The 12917-nt window shown below is 46.2% G+C and overlaps 1 protein-coding gene across 1 annotated transcript in view; it reads right to left on the bottom strand.

Moving 5' to 3' along the window:
- Nucleotides 1-214: 214 nt before the first annotated feature.
- NFATC1 (nuclear factor of activated T cells 1) overlaps nucleotides 215-12917 on the bottom strand; it is a 112355-nt gene continuing 99652 nt past the window's right edge. Inside the window, exons 11-13 of the mRNA XM_086472479.1 lie at nucleotides 981-1050; nucleotides 521-630; nucleotides 215-289 (exon numbers count right to left, since the gene is read on the bottom strand). Of these exons, the coding sequence (XP_086328605.1) occupies nucleotides 215-289; nucleotides 521-630; nucleotides 981-1050 (255 nt within the window). The remainder of the gene's footprint in view (nucleotides 290-520; nucleotides 631-980; nucleotides 1051-12917) is intronic.

Genomic DNA, 12917 nt, shown 5'->3' with positions numbered 1-12917 from the left:
GGTGTCCCTGTGTAACAACATCCGACTGCTGCTCAGCAACAGTCACTAGACGATGTCAGCGCGGACTCCAGGAGACAACTGAACCCCAACCAAAGTGCACCCACTGCCACCGGATCTCACAACCAAACGGGGCCAAAACCGCCAAGAGCACATTCAACATCTCTCTCATCCACAGTGGCCCACAGACAGTGTGCCCCAGACACAGGTCTCTGTTTCACTGTTGCTTCTTCCCCTTTACCCACCGCAGCGTCGAAAACGCAAAAATTCCCAATAACGCAGCGGAAAAAACCTGCAGAGAGGGACAAGGGTGCGCGCTGAAGGCCCAGGTGGGGCGATACGAGATCCAGCAAAGAAGCTGATCTTGTCGAGGCAGACGGCTAGCGGAGAGCACTAAAGACGAGAGCTGAAAGGGGAAGTGAGCCGACAGCGGGCTTTCCCACGCCGCCCGCCGAGGCACCTGAGGCTGGAAGGAAAACCCTCCGGCGGGTGGGAATGGGGAGGAACGAGGCGGCAAGCCCACGTGAAGCGCGCTGGGTGACGCTTGCTGGGTTCGGCTAGCAGGATGCTCCCTGCCACCTCCAGCTGCATGGTCCAGCACTCCCACAAAGACACTCGTCTCCCCCTCCAGGTCTGAGAAACACATGTTGAGGGAAAACCTTTTTGGGGAAAAAAAATGCAGTTTTGGGTCTGTCAAAACGAAAATACAGATCATATTTCTCCGATAGCTTCAAATGTCTTTAGCATCAACATTTTTTTATTTCAAATTTCTGGCAAATTTGCTTTTTTTACTACTCCAAGACATATTAACATTTGTGTTGCCTGCTAGAAAATGTTTTATTTTGGATCAAATGGAATGTTTTGGAATGTTTTGTTTGACCCCAAACTGATTTTTTTTTCTTCGGGCAAGGAAACATCGAATTCTCTTGTTGCAGATTGACTCAAGATTGTCCTTCCCAACAGCGAACCAGAAACTCCGTTACCGAAGTACGGCTCTGCTGAAGCATCCGTCCGTACCAGTGTTGCATCTACCACAACAGCCAGCAGCCAGTTCTTTGGGAAAGAGCACAGGAACCCGGCACATCCCGGTGATGCTCTCTCTAGTACACCTGTACTCTGCTGGAGGGCTTTGTGAGCAAGAAGAGGTCTGCATCCTTGTTTCTAATGAACTTTGATGAACTTTCTTCCACAAAGTTTTCTAATACCCTTCTGAACCAGTCCTGGCCTTCACGGCTTCCCGCAGCAAGGAGTTCCAGTTTAAGGATGTGCTGGTGGAAAAAGTACTTTTTTGTTGTTTCAAAATTGTTTCTTGATAATTTCATTCATGTATCCTGTGAACAAACGGATTGTTCCCTGTTCACCATCTCCTTTGCCATCCATCACACTCCTTCCCCTCGGGATCCTCAGGCTTCCACTTGGTCCTGCAGGACCACTGCAGAACTCCTCAGAGAGGCAAGACTGTTCATGCAGAGAAAAGAACCGGTATTTTCCTCTTACTTCCTACCTTTCTAACAAAATGTTAGAAATCTCTCTCTCTTGAGGAGAGTCAGATGGTTGCTGTATCAAATGCTCAAGGTTTGGCTTACAAACCTGTTACCACGAGAGGATCGTGTGCACTCCACAGAACAGCAGTATTCAATGCAAGCAGAATTTTGGCCTGGGTTTGAGCTTCATTCCTAAAGCAAATGCTGGCCTTTGATTCTGCTGCTGCTTGGCGACGCGTCCATTCACGCTGGTAGCACCATCCCAGGGGTAGCTGTGTTTTGAATGAGCGCAACGTTTCTCACAGAAGTTTGCAAAGGCTTTACACTCATTTTTAAAACAACATAACCTGAGTACTCAAAAAGACCCATTTTAATAGACAGGACAGAGGAGACCCAAAGAATTACCTGGCTTGCTGGAGGCCCTACATACAGCTTAGCAGCAGGTCTGGAACAGCACGCAAGATGTTTAATTTTCAACGCCTAGCTTAGCACAACACTTCCCTTAAAGCAACAGGTTGATCCCTATCAGATCAAACAGCTGAGAACAATAATTTACAGCACCTTTGTCATCAGATTTTTTTCACTGTTTTTCTGCTGGCTCTGGGGAGAGGGGCCACTGTCGCTTTTATAGCTAACACCTACAGTTCCCCACAATGCCTTCCCTCAACTGGTATTTTCCATTGTCATGTTCAGCTTTTCCACTGACAGAAAGTCAAAAAAATAATAGTGCTGAGAAATGCATGGAACACGTGACCCCTCTACCTGTCAAGGCGTCTGAAAGAGGAACCTTTCCCTTGCTAAACAGCAGATGCCACGGTAGCAGGATGTGGTGAGCTGTTACACCACATTTTAGTTTAATAAGGAGTTTTTTTCTTCTTGTGTTTAATTTTGCCTTAAAATGCCCTTGCAATGGAAATTTTTGCTTTCCTAATTAGCAAAATCAGTGTCTTACCGATGCAACAATTTGGGTTCCTGCATGGAACAGGACAACCAGATATATCTGAACAAATGTGGGTTCCATATATAGATGTGAACTTCATAGGAAACGGAGTATTTTTAACATTTGGTGGCTGTACATGGATTCCATCAACTGGCAAAACTTTTTATTTCTGCAGATTTCTGCTTTCCTTATGTATCTGGCTACTAATATGGATAACACTGTGGGCTTTTGTTTTAATAAAATACCTGTTCTTCTGAGACAGAGTTCTGTCTTCCAGCTCAGATATCGATCCCACTCTCATCAATGGAGTTATAAGGGCAATGATGCAGGGAGTGGGGAGCAGGCACCTGCGAGGGGTTTCCACAACTGGGGAGCTCTTTGGGGCTACAAATACGAGAGCTTGGAAGACTTCGCACTTCAGAAGGCAAATCTTCCCAAGAGTCTGAAAAAATGGAAGGGGAGCTGAGAGCACAACTATAAAGAGCTGAGTCTACAGTTTTGGGAGGTAACAATGGCACTTTGAAAACACACCTCACCTCTGTTCGCTTTGTTAGCGGTAACATTAAGGCTCTAGTTTCTGGCTGGGTTAAGCTGCTGTCTCTTCACACATCGCACACCGAAGGATGTGGAAGTCAACGACTGCCTTTCCCTTGACTTGATCCACCTCAGCAGTGGCCCAGAAAGGCTTGTACAAGGACACTGAGCAGCGGAGCTGTGGGTTGTATTTACTGTTGCGCCCCTTTCTTCTCGATTCTCTTTCACAAGCGAGCTTCACAGCTTTCTGCTCCACTCTTTTTTAAGGAGTACGATTGAGCTGAAGCAAAAGGGCACTGAGAGGTTTTGTGCAGAGCTGACACCTTGTTGATTCACTGGACGTGTACATGTCCCCGCTCCGGTGTAAACAGCGATGGCATCAGCTCAGTTCCTTCAGGATGGCTTTTGGTTTCCTTATCAACAGGAAGAGCCACACAGCATGTCCCAAGACATCTAGGCCTTCAGGGTCACATCAAGCTTTCTTCCACAGCTGACTAACCAAGCCTTGCTTGTTACTTCACATCCACCTGTGACCGCCGGGGACCACTGTCTCTACCGTGGGGCAGAACCGAAGCAGTTCGGATGCTGTAATGCTCTCTCGCCAAAAAGGAACAAAAGCAACCTGCTCTGACTGCTGCACGTGTCATGGAAAATAGAAGTAATGCCAGCTGCATCTTTCAAGCCCCATGTGTGAAAAGTCTGACTGCCCAGATTCTGCCGTGTCCAGACAATAATGCTTCATCTCTCAAACGGGTGTAACTGCCCAAGCAACACGGTGTCATGTTTGGCTACCACTTTTGGACCACGTTTTGAGCTGGTCAACCTGTACAGCTAGGTGTCATGCCTGAGCAATCTCCAGAAGAGCAGCAGCCCCAGAAGCAAAACTGCCTCCGCCTGGCTCATCGGTTTTGCCTTCCAGCAGCATTCACTAGCCCAGGTCACGCCTCACATCAGTACATCTACAGTGACACCCAGGTCAGGGATCTCTCCACACACCTCATCACACAGCACGGATGTACACCTAAGCGCTCTGAATTTCCAGGGTTGGCCACAGCTCACTGCTCACCAGCACTGTGGAGGGGGGACTGTGCTCTCCTCTCCACTGGGTACAGCTTTGATCGCGCTGTCGCTACTCAGCCTATGAACAGGGACAAGGAAACACAACTCTGGAGTGAGTCTATGAGTTTGACGCTGACACCACGCTACCTGTAGCAATGCTTCGTGGTATGATGTTCGCTTTGCTGTCTATGATTACTGCCCTCGGATTTTTCCACCAGCGGTGCCACACCTTGCTCCATCAAGCTCCTGTGCTCTCATATGCCCTTCATTTCAGGTGAAATGCCACATATTAGCATCACTGAAGAGGAATTCAAAGTCACAAATGAATGCAGAGGAAGCAGAAATACAGGAGAAAAAAAATGTTTCCCCTTATGTCCTTGTACAGATTTTATTTAAAGAGAAAAATGGCTAAATATAGACACGAGTAAAGAAATTAAGCTCCTGGTATAAAGTCCATCACATGAATAAAATCCTACCATTTTTATCAGGGTACCCACTTACTTACTACTAAAAAGCAGCACTCCTTTCTGACATATGAAAGCTGCCACAAACAACACAGAATTTTACTTAAATCACTGAAGAAAATAGGGCTGTCTTAGAGAAATTATTTTTTCAAAGCTAGTAAGTATTGTCCTGTGAAGAAGAAAAAAAATCAGAAAATAGTGATACAGATTCCTGAGGTGCCAGCCTGCAATGCAAAACTATAGATCACAGTAAAGCTTACTGAATTAAAAACCAAACAAAACAAGTCTTGTGAAGCAATGGAAAATATAACTTCACACGTTCCATAAAGAAGTCAGATCTTGTATTACCTCAGGTGTCCTGGATGTGTTTAAACCTTAAACTTATTTTTATCTGTTTAATCATAATAAGCCACCACCACAGGGCATGCTATTTTTGGAGACACTGAATAGGACAGTGGAGCAAGTGAGTGACAACAAGTAGCAGGTTTTAATAAAACATGATCCTCCCATACGAATGTCAGCTTGGCACGATGGATGGTATTGTTGTGCACGAGAGCCATTAAGATGGAGTAATTTTCCTACCTGCTCTACTCTGCCTTATTTAGCTGAACAACTCCAAATAACGCAGAATCTCCCCGTGGCTGCGCTGCGGAGGGCTAATGGGAAAGGTTCCTCGCTGTAGTGCGATGACAGCACCGTGGCTGTAATTTAACTGGGGCTCTTGACTAGGTGCCCAGACTAAATGAGTCCCATCCTATCGCACCAAAACTCCTGCGTTCGGATTTTTTTCATCCCTCCCATAGGAAACCCTGGGAATGCAGGGCGCCTCTTGCTCTGCAAACACTTCGGGATGAATTCCCCAGCTGCTGGGAATTAGCACAGGAATCAGCAGAGCCGCAGCGATTCCCAACGCAAGGGGGTCAAAACTTGGGCTCGTTTTCGCTCTCAAGCTGAGGGTGGCTGCGCTCAACCTGGTTTAGTTTTTATACCAAAGAATCAGAGTCAACAGGAATTTTCAGTAGCCCTCACCGAGGCCAACCTTGCCTGGAGCGGCTGGGGCTTGGGCCGCGCAGAGGCTGCAGGACCCATCTGCCCCGGTATGATGCAAGCCACCTTTGACACACACGTACACACACGCGTGAGGGTAGGGCTGGGCCACGGACAAATAAACCACACTTTAACCAAAATTACGTGTTTGCGTTCCTAAGAGCATCTGTAAGGGAAACAAAGCAGACATATTTTACGTTTTACAGAAAATTTCCACATGAGAGAAAAACTACACAAAACGCTACCTAAGGCAGCCAAACCCCGAGGTCAGTACTGCTGGAAGCTTTGCGAGCACCAGTCAGGAAGGAATAAGGAAGAGTACACGCCGCTTTGCTAGAGACAACAGAAATTTGTCCCTGGCATAAGAAATACCGTAATACAAACCGATCCCGGTGATCAGCTTTACTTTCCAGTTTAGTGCCCAACAGTAAAACAGCGCTGTCAGATTGCAGCACTCAAAACTCACGAATCACGCCCTGAAGTGTGACAAGAGTGGATTCAAAATCAAAATAAATTTAAAGCAATTCTGCATTTGCCTGTTTTTCAGCCTCCAGACGTCTCTGGCCGTATTTATTAAACCCTGAATGTAGCAGACACGAAACTTCCTTTTTTCCTTTTCAACTCTCCTATTGCTGATCCCATCCCACAAGGTCTGCTGTAGCTCACAACTAGCAGTCAACCGCAGTGTGGGTAACACTGGAGACACGATGCGCTCAGAGCATCCCATGCCTAGAAGACCACGGTTAAAACCGCCCCGATGGCCCGAGGGCTGGCAGCTCCCGAGGCTTACAGGCAGTGAATGGGAGAGCAGCAGCAGGTCTGGACCACGCCACAAAGCTCTGAGCCCCACGCTAGTGGCTGCTACTTGGGGACCTCCTGCCCAGCACCAGCAACTTCTGCTGGCTGCTGGCACCAGCCTTTTGGACCTCACACGGCAATCTGTGTCAGGTCAGACCTTTCCACATAACACAAGAAGGGGCTTCTCCACACGCTGGAAAAGTGACAGATTAGCTTTAGGAAAAAAAAGAATTTCTGGGGGTACAGGAGGAAAAGGGGGAGCAAGAGAATATTCATAATCTCTATGACTTACCAATTTCAGAGTTTAAAAAAAGCCAAATAAGACTGAATTTCTCTATCCATTATACAATTATTAATCTTTTTAGAAGCTTTTCCAACACTGCACATAATGAGCAATTCATCAAAGCATATTAGGTGCCACAGAAGTTGCCTTCAATATAAAGGGGTCATTAAGTTTCTTGTAATTGCACATTACTGAAGCTTTTGTTAGCTCTAAATCAAATCAATGGGATGTGCACGTATGCTCTTTAATTGACTTTATGTAATAATAGTGTGGCCCCTAGTGATCATCTGGAATCCTCCAAAATGAGCCACCTTGTGCTGCTGTTTGTAAAAAAAACCAGCTCATGTGCAGCTGGGCATATCAAATAAAGCAAAGAAATAACGAATGGAAGAAAGAAAGAAGCACCTTGGGTCCCACAGAAGTATTTGCTGAGTGCCCTTTCCTTTCCACGGCAGAGAATGGCCAGAAGACTCAGCTCTTCCTCCACTCAACCAGCCTCAAAGTCTGACGCACTGATGCACTTCAGCAGGAGTAACACTGGGTGTTGATACTACAAGTGTCCTGCAGATAGGTTAAAACAGGGTCTATCTGATCTTTTTCTGAGCAAGGAGGGTTTTTTGTTGTTTGGGTTTTTTTTTAAATGGACCCTACTTGCCCTGTTACCATCACCATCATCGATCCCTCTTTCCTTTACAGCCCTTTTCATCAGCGAACCTCAAAGCGTGTGCTGAACAGAAAAGACCAATGCTATTATTCAGCTCACCTAGCAAAGAGGGCACGGAGGCAGGGACAACACTGGGATGCTGCTGCATATACAATACATGACGGGCCTGTGTGGTGCTTTGGGGCGACCACTGTTGGGCCACATTCCCACCTAGGCTGTGGCGAAGCCTGAGCTTTGTTTGCCAACCCCTAATGCACAGGGGGTTTGCTCAGGCAGACAAAACGATGGCCAGGGGATGACTCAGTGAGTGGCTTGATGGAAGAGAAAGGCTGGGTGGGGCTAATAAAATTTTTAATGTGTGTTCAAGAAGGGAAAAGAAATCCACCTACAAGCCTGCTGGGGGCTAGGCTGGGAAAGGTCGCAGTAGCTGGGGGAAATCCTTAGCTGATGGAATACGGCTGCTAATCTGCAGCAGTGGGCACAGAGCAGGACCAGCTTTGGGCATCTGCACCGCTGGCTGCGAATAGCCTGCAAAGAAAACGATGCAGACAAACCATCATGCAATAGATTTGCTTGTGGCGCGATGACCTGGCCACCACCATAACGCGAGCTGTACGTAATGCCACCGGATTTTACTTTAACCACGGCAGCATCTGCTCCTGATGACCGCTGCAGTCCAAAGAGGAATGCACATCCTCTCTCATCCAGCTCACTGGAGAAGAGCACTGGCAGTGGCTAACACATACTCTTGCGTTGGTTTTGCACCATGCTAACTACACTAGGTAAAGACCTTTCCATGACAAAACTCCTGTCCAGTTTGGTTGGGAAGGCTTGATCCAATGGTTGATTTAGTGGAGCCGCACTGGAGACATAGCAGTGCAAGCTGGGCCGCGGTGGGGAAACCATCAGGCGGGCGTTACTGGGTGCCCTCCCCAGCACAGAAGGCGTAGCTGTGAAAACCACCGCGTCCAGACGGTTGCTGGACTCCCGTACAACCGCCTATAGCAAGCGTCTCAAACTAGAGCAGCTGGAAGAATACTCGTATTTGTACGTGGTCCCAGTGTGACAGAGCTGCAAACACGGCAAAACGTGTTTTCCTCTTTTCCCCTCTCCTCCACGCTGTGTTGAGCTGTAGAATGGCTCCTTAGGCTGGACTGACAAAGCAACGTCGACAGAAAAAACACCAGATAAGGCTGCAAGAACTCAGTAAGCACCACAGCCAGGCTCCCAGGGAAGAAGAAACCTTCCCCCTTGCAGCTCAGTGCTTGACACAAGAACCGTGCTGAAGCTCAGTCCTCTCCACTAGAGAGGAAATTGATTCTGCCCCAAGAATGAAGCACGGCAAACCTGCAGCCAGCACTAGAGAACTAGGAAAAAGGCACTTGAGAAACACAGGCATACAACACTCGTCTCTCAAGCACACTTAAGGACCTGAAATTTTATTCAAAATGTTTGCATTACACTTTCCAAACAACCACTCGCAATGTGCGACAGATTTCTTTTCTGCCTCTTTTTGAGGACTTGGACTCCAAAACCCTCGCTTCTTGATAGCTGAGAAACGACAGGGTGCTTCCATGGCCCAGGTTGTGATCTGGCAGCACATCCAAACTCCAGTAGGAATCTGGCCTGCACTTTGAGAGGTGCTCCAGGCAACAAAATGACTGGAAGAACTTTAACAGTAATTCAAGAGTGGCTTTAAAAAATTTATTGATGCTACAATGAAGAAAACTGGCTGCTTATGTGAGACTCAGTCAGGTCAAGTCAGCCAATTCAGATAAGGGGGTGAACGCACGGAGCCTAACGCAGCAGCTTCGGCAAATCCACACAACTACACACCGCTCAGGGGGACGGGCAGGTCCCCACTCCCTGCGGAGTACAGCCAGAACACGCAGAGCCCGGGACCTGGCTGTGGGCACGCAGATGTGCCACAGCAGGCTCAACCTGCAGAGGCATCCTTGTGACAGGAGCAACCTGGGTTCAGCAAGGGTCAGCTCTTGCTGAAGACCCTGGGAACGCAATGCTTTTCAGGCTGGGGCCTCAGGGACGTAATGGACATTTCACTGATGCACTGAAAGAAAAAATGTTAAGTGCAAGGAAGGTTTCGCTGGTTGTTGTTTGCTCCGTGCAACACCCTTTCTTGTGCACCACACCTTTCGTAAAACACAGTTACATGAAACAAATTATTATCTCCAGTAGCTTCCGTCTACACACATTTCTGAAATACTTTCATTCCAAATTGTTTTGAGAGGAAACATTATAAAGAATGGAAACCTGGCAATTAATTGGATGGAAACCTCTGTTTCCATTTTACAGAATAGGGAAAAAAAAAATTATAAAAAGAATACCCAGCATTAACCGCTAAGCAGGGAGATGAAAGATAAGCAGAGGCCAGTGACGGAGCACTCGTGTGCTGCATGCAGTTACCTGCCTTTGGACGGGGTTCTGAAGGGTCGGTCAGACCCCTATTTGCCGTTCTCGTTCAAAACCACATAAACACCTAGTCAGGAACTGGGTTTTGACAGATGAAAATTCTATTTTCTTAAAAACTCACAAAATAAATACCTTGAAACTTTTTTTTCAAAGTATGGACGAAAGGCTCTTCTGGTCAAGACACAGAGCAAATATTTACAGGTGCTGGGGAGACACCATTTCCTCCCTTTAGGCTTCAACCTAGTGTCTGCCACATAATTTTATCCATTCAATGAATTTTTTTTCCAGACATCTGCCAAGAGGAAATAACTTTGCTGTATTGGGAGTCTGGGAATCCTAGAAAACAATCTTAAATCCATAAAATAATTGAAGTGCAGTTTTACTGAGCTGTTCAGTTCGATTCTGATTTTTATTACAATGTCAACAAGAGTTTAATTTGTTTTAAAGTTTAGGTTCTTAAATCTGAGTGATATACGGTAGTTTACAGCTTGCTGGCAACAGCTACTGTGGAAAAAAAAATGGAAAGTGCATATAAAGGCGGTTCTAAGTTTGACATTGTGAAAGCAGGGAGCAGTGCCAAGAGCAGCAAACAGCATGGCTTTCCCAATCCTGGCTGGCTTTAGGGACTGCTTGCTATTGACATCAGTCGCTATGGGATACATTTCCCTGCTCTAACAAATCTCATCTGGAGCCTGTAATTAAAAAAGAAATGTCTCAAAGTGTAATTTCTTTCCCTAAAACATTTACAGATGTTAACTAGATTGCTAATGGTGTGAGATGTCTGTGGGCGGACATCTTCCTCCTTATCTGCTGTCTCAAAGAGGAAGATTTCTTTATTAAAACCAGTTCTAAAGGTAGTATCTTTTCCGTGTATGTCTTTGTGTACGGGGGTGGTGGTGTCTTTTTTCCTAAGCCGCTTGCTGAACTGAAAGGTTTGGAGGTGTTTTTCTTTATCGGTTCTTCTTTTTTTCTTTTCTTTTAGAAGTCATCTCCAGTGTCAGCCTGATTTAAGAGGTATTCAAAGCGGCTAAAAATGCCTTTGCTTAGCAGATTAAGAAGTATCCTGTCTGAGCTGTAAAATTGTTATTATAATAATAATAATAATAATAATAATAATAATACTGGTAGTAATAAGAGCAGTAGTAGCGGTGTCAGTAAGTTTCTTGCTCTGGTGACCTTCCACCAGCACCTTTGGCTGGCGCCCTTTGCTAAGCGCTGCTAAAAGCATTCACGGGCAACCGGGGAAGCTGCTCTGCCTTAGGCACGCACTGGACCCGAGAGGGGAGAGCAGAAAACCAGGGATGAGCTTTTCGAAACGCATGTCCCTGGGGAGGCGAGAGGGGGTTTTCTCGACTGGCGAGGGTGGGTGCCAGCAGCAGCGTGGAACGCCGCTCCCAGCCAAGCCTCCTCAGCTCGCTCGGCCACGTCGAGCATCTCCCGGTACCGGGCAGGAGGGATGGCTAAAACTCTCCTCCCTGACACACGCAGCCCAGACGCAGTTGTCTCCTTGGCCCTTTCCCCCCACCTCGCTCCTTTTTTTTTTTTTTTTTTTTTTTCGCAACTGGCTTTGATTGGAGCCAGAGCCTGGGGTAAATCAGAGGAATTTCTCGATTTTTCTGAGCGCCGCGAGCTCTCGCTGTTTTCCGGTACCTACTTCCTGCCATATCTAAAATAACAGCAGCTGCAGGGGCCTGATAGAGAAGAGCTCCAGGGGACAAATTCTCACAAACGGGGTGGGAAAGAAAAAAAAAAAAAAAGGGAAAAAAAAAAGAAAAAAGGACAGTTATTAGGGAGCTGATAACACACAGAGCCAGCATCAGATTCATTGTTGGAGTTGATAGCACCATAGGCTGTGGATGTTGTTGTCAGAAGAAAACAAATCCTGTAAAATGGCCATGGGAATGATAAGTCTCCATGTTCGCTGGAAAAACAGAGGTAGCCTTACAGCACTTGTCCTATTGTACCAAGTATCATGCCTTGATTAGCTAATGTCTCCAAGGGCCAGATAAGTGAGGATGAATGTTCTGCCCTAGAAGCTTTCATGCTTTCTCTTTGTCATGGCTATCTACGGAGAGCTGCAACAGAAAGCTTTGCACACATAAAGAAGCCCCCCCCCTGCTCCAGAGAACAACGTGACAGAAAATGGAAAATTGTTGAAATTACCCTGTTTTCCATGGAGAACACATGGTGCCACATTGTCATTGTCTCATTACAGACCACTCAAAAGAGCACAGCAACTCAAGAGACCTCCAAAATGGCACAAAGGGACTTTACATACCTGTACGACAGCTACTCCAGGAGGGAAACTTCTCTTTCCTACTGACATAAAGGGGGACGGAAACATGCACAGTGCATTCACCCAAAATATACTTATCCACAATTAAATGTGCGAGAACGCAGCGCTCCTTGAGATCTCTTTGGCCTAGGCCTTGTAACCAGCACAGACATTGCTTTAAACACCAGCACACCCAAACAACCAAAGTGAGGGTTCTTAAAACCCTGCAAGTCAGTCACACTACATGTACAATACAGGCAGTATTTCAGATTATTGTATGTGCCGTTAACCTTGGCATAATAATGTAATATAAACTTTTACAGTTACTTTGGGAACTATAACTTCTGTCTGCATCAACTTTTGGGCCCTTAAATTTTCACCCAGTATTAGAGATTTTCATGCCTATTTCTTTAAACATATGACTTTTTTAAAGAACATTAAGCAATAGGGTCTTATGACTGCAAGTTGGAGCCTGATCCAAAAAGCACAGAAGACAACAGAAGAATTCCTATTCCCTTCAATGGGCTTTGCATCAAGTCCTTACTAAATACAGGCCGATATGTAACGGCGGTCTACAAAGGCACAAGGTACAGGTCTGATGGCTTGGCAGGAAAGAATCAGTCCCTGCACTGCAAACACCCTATTTCGCTCATTACTGAATAAAGATTACTTGAAATGTTTTAATGTTAATATGCAAAAGGGCAAGTAGATCTGCTTTCTTATTTTGCCTGGACTGTGAAGCATACACAACTTCTTCAGCGTCATCAGACTTACTTCTGATTCCTACCACTCCAAGAGGACAACCACATTTCTGTGTTCACTTGAGTGTATGGGCTTTAATGCACATGCGTGCGGGCACAGTTTGAGCCAGAGCCCTACCCGCTTTCTAGGGAATAGTGGAAAAACCAGACACAGGGTTTTAGTAGCACGTGGGTTTTCTTT

This window comes from Leptosomus discolor, chromosome 13 (assembly GCF_034619465.1).
Source record: "Leptosomus discolor isolate bLepDis1 chromosome 13, bLepDis1.hap2, whole genome shotgun sequence".
Classification (NCBI taxonomy): Eukaryota; Metazoa; Chordata; class Aves; order Leptosomiformes; family Leptosomidae; genus Leptosomus; species Leptosomus discolor.
The sequence above is the reverse complement of the archived record's forward strand: the minus strand, read 5'-3'. Positions and strand labels throughout refer to the sequence as shown.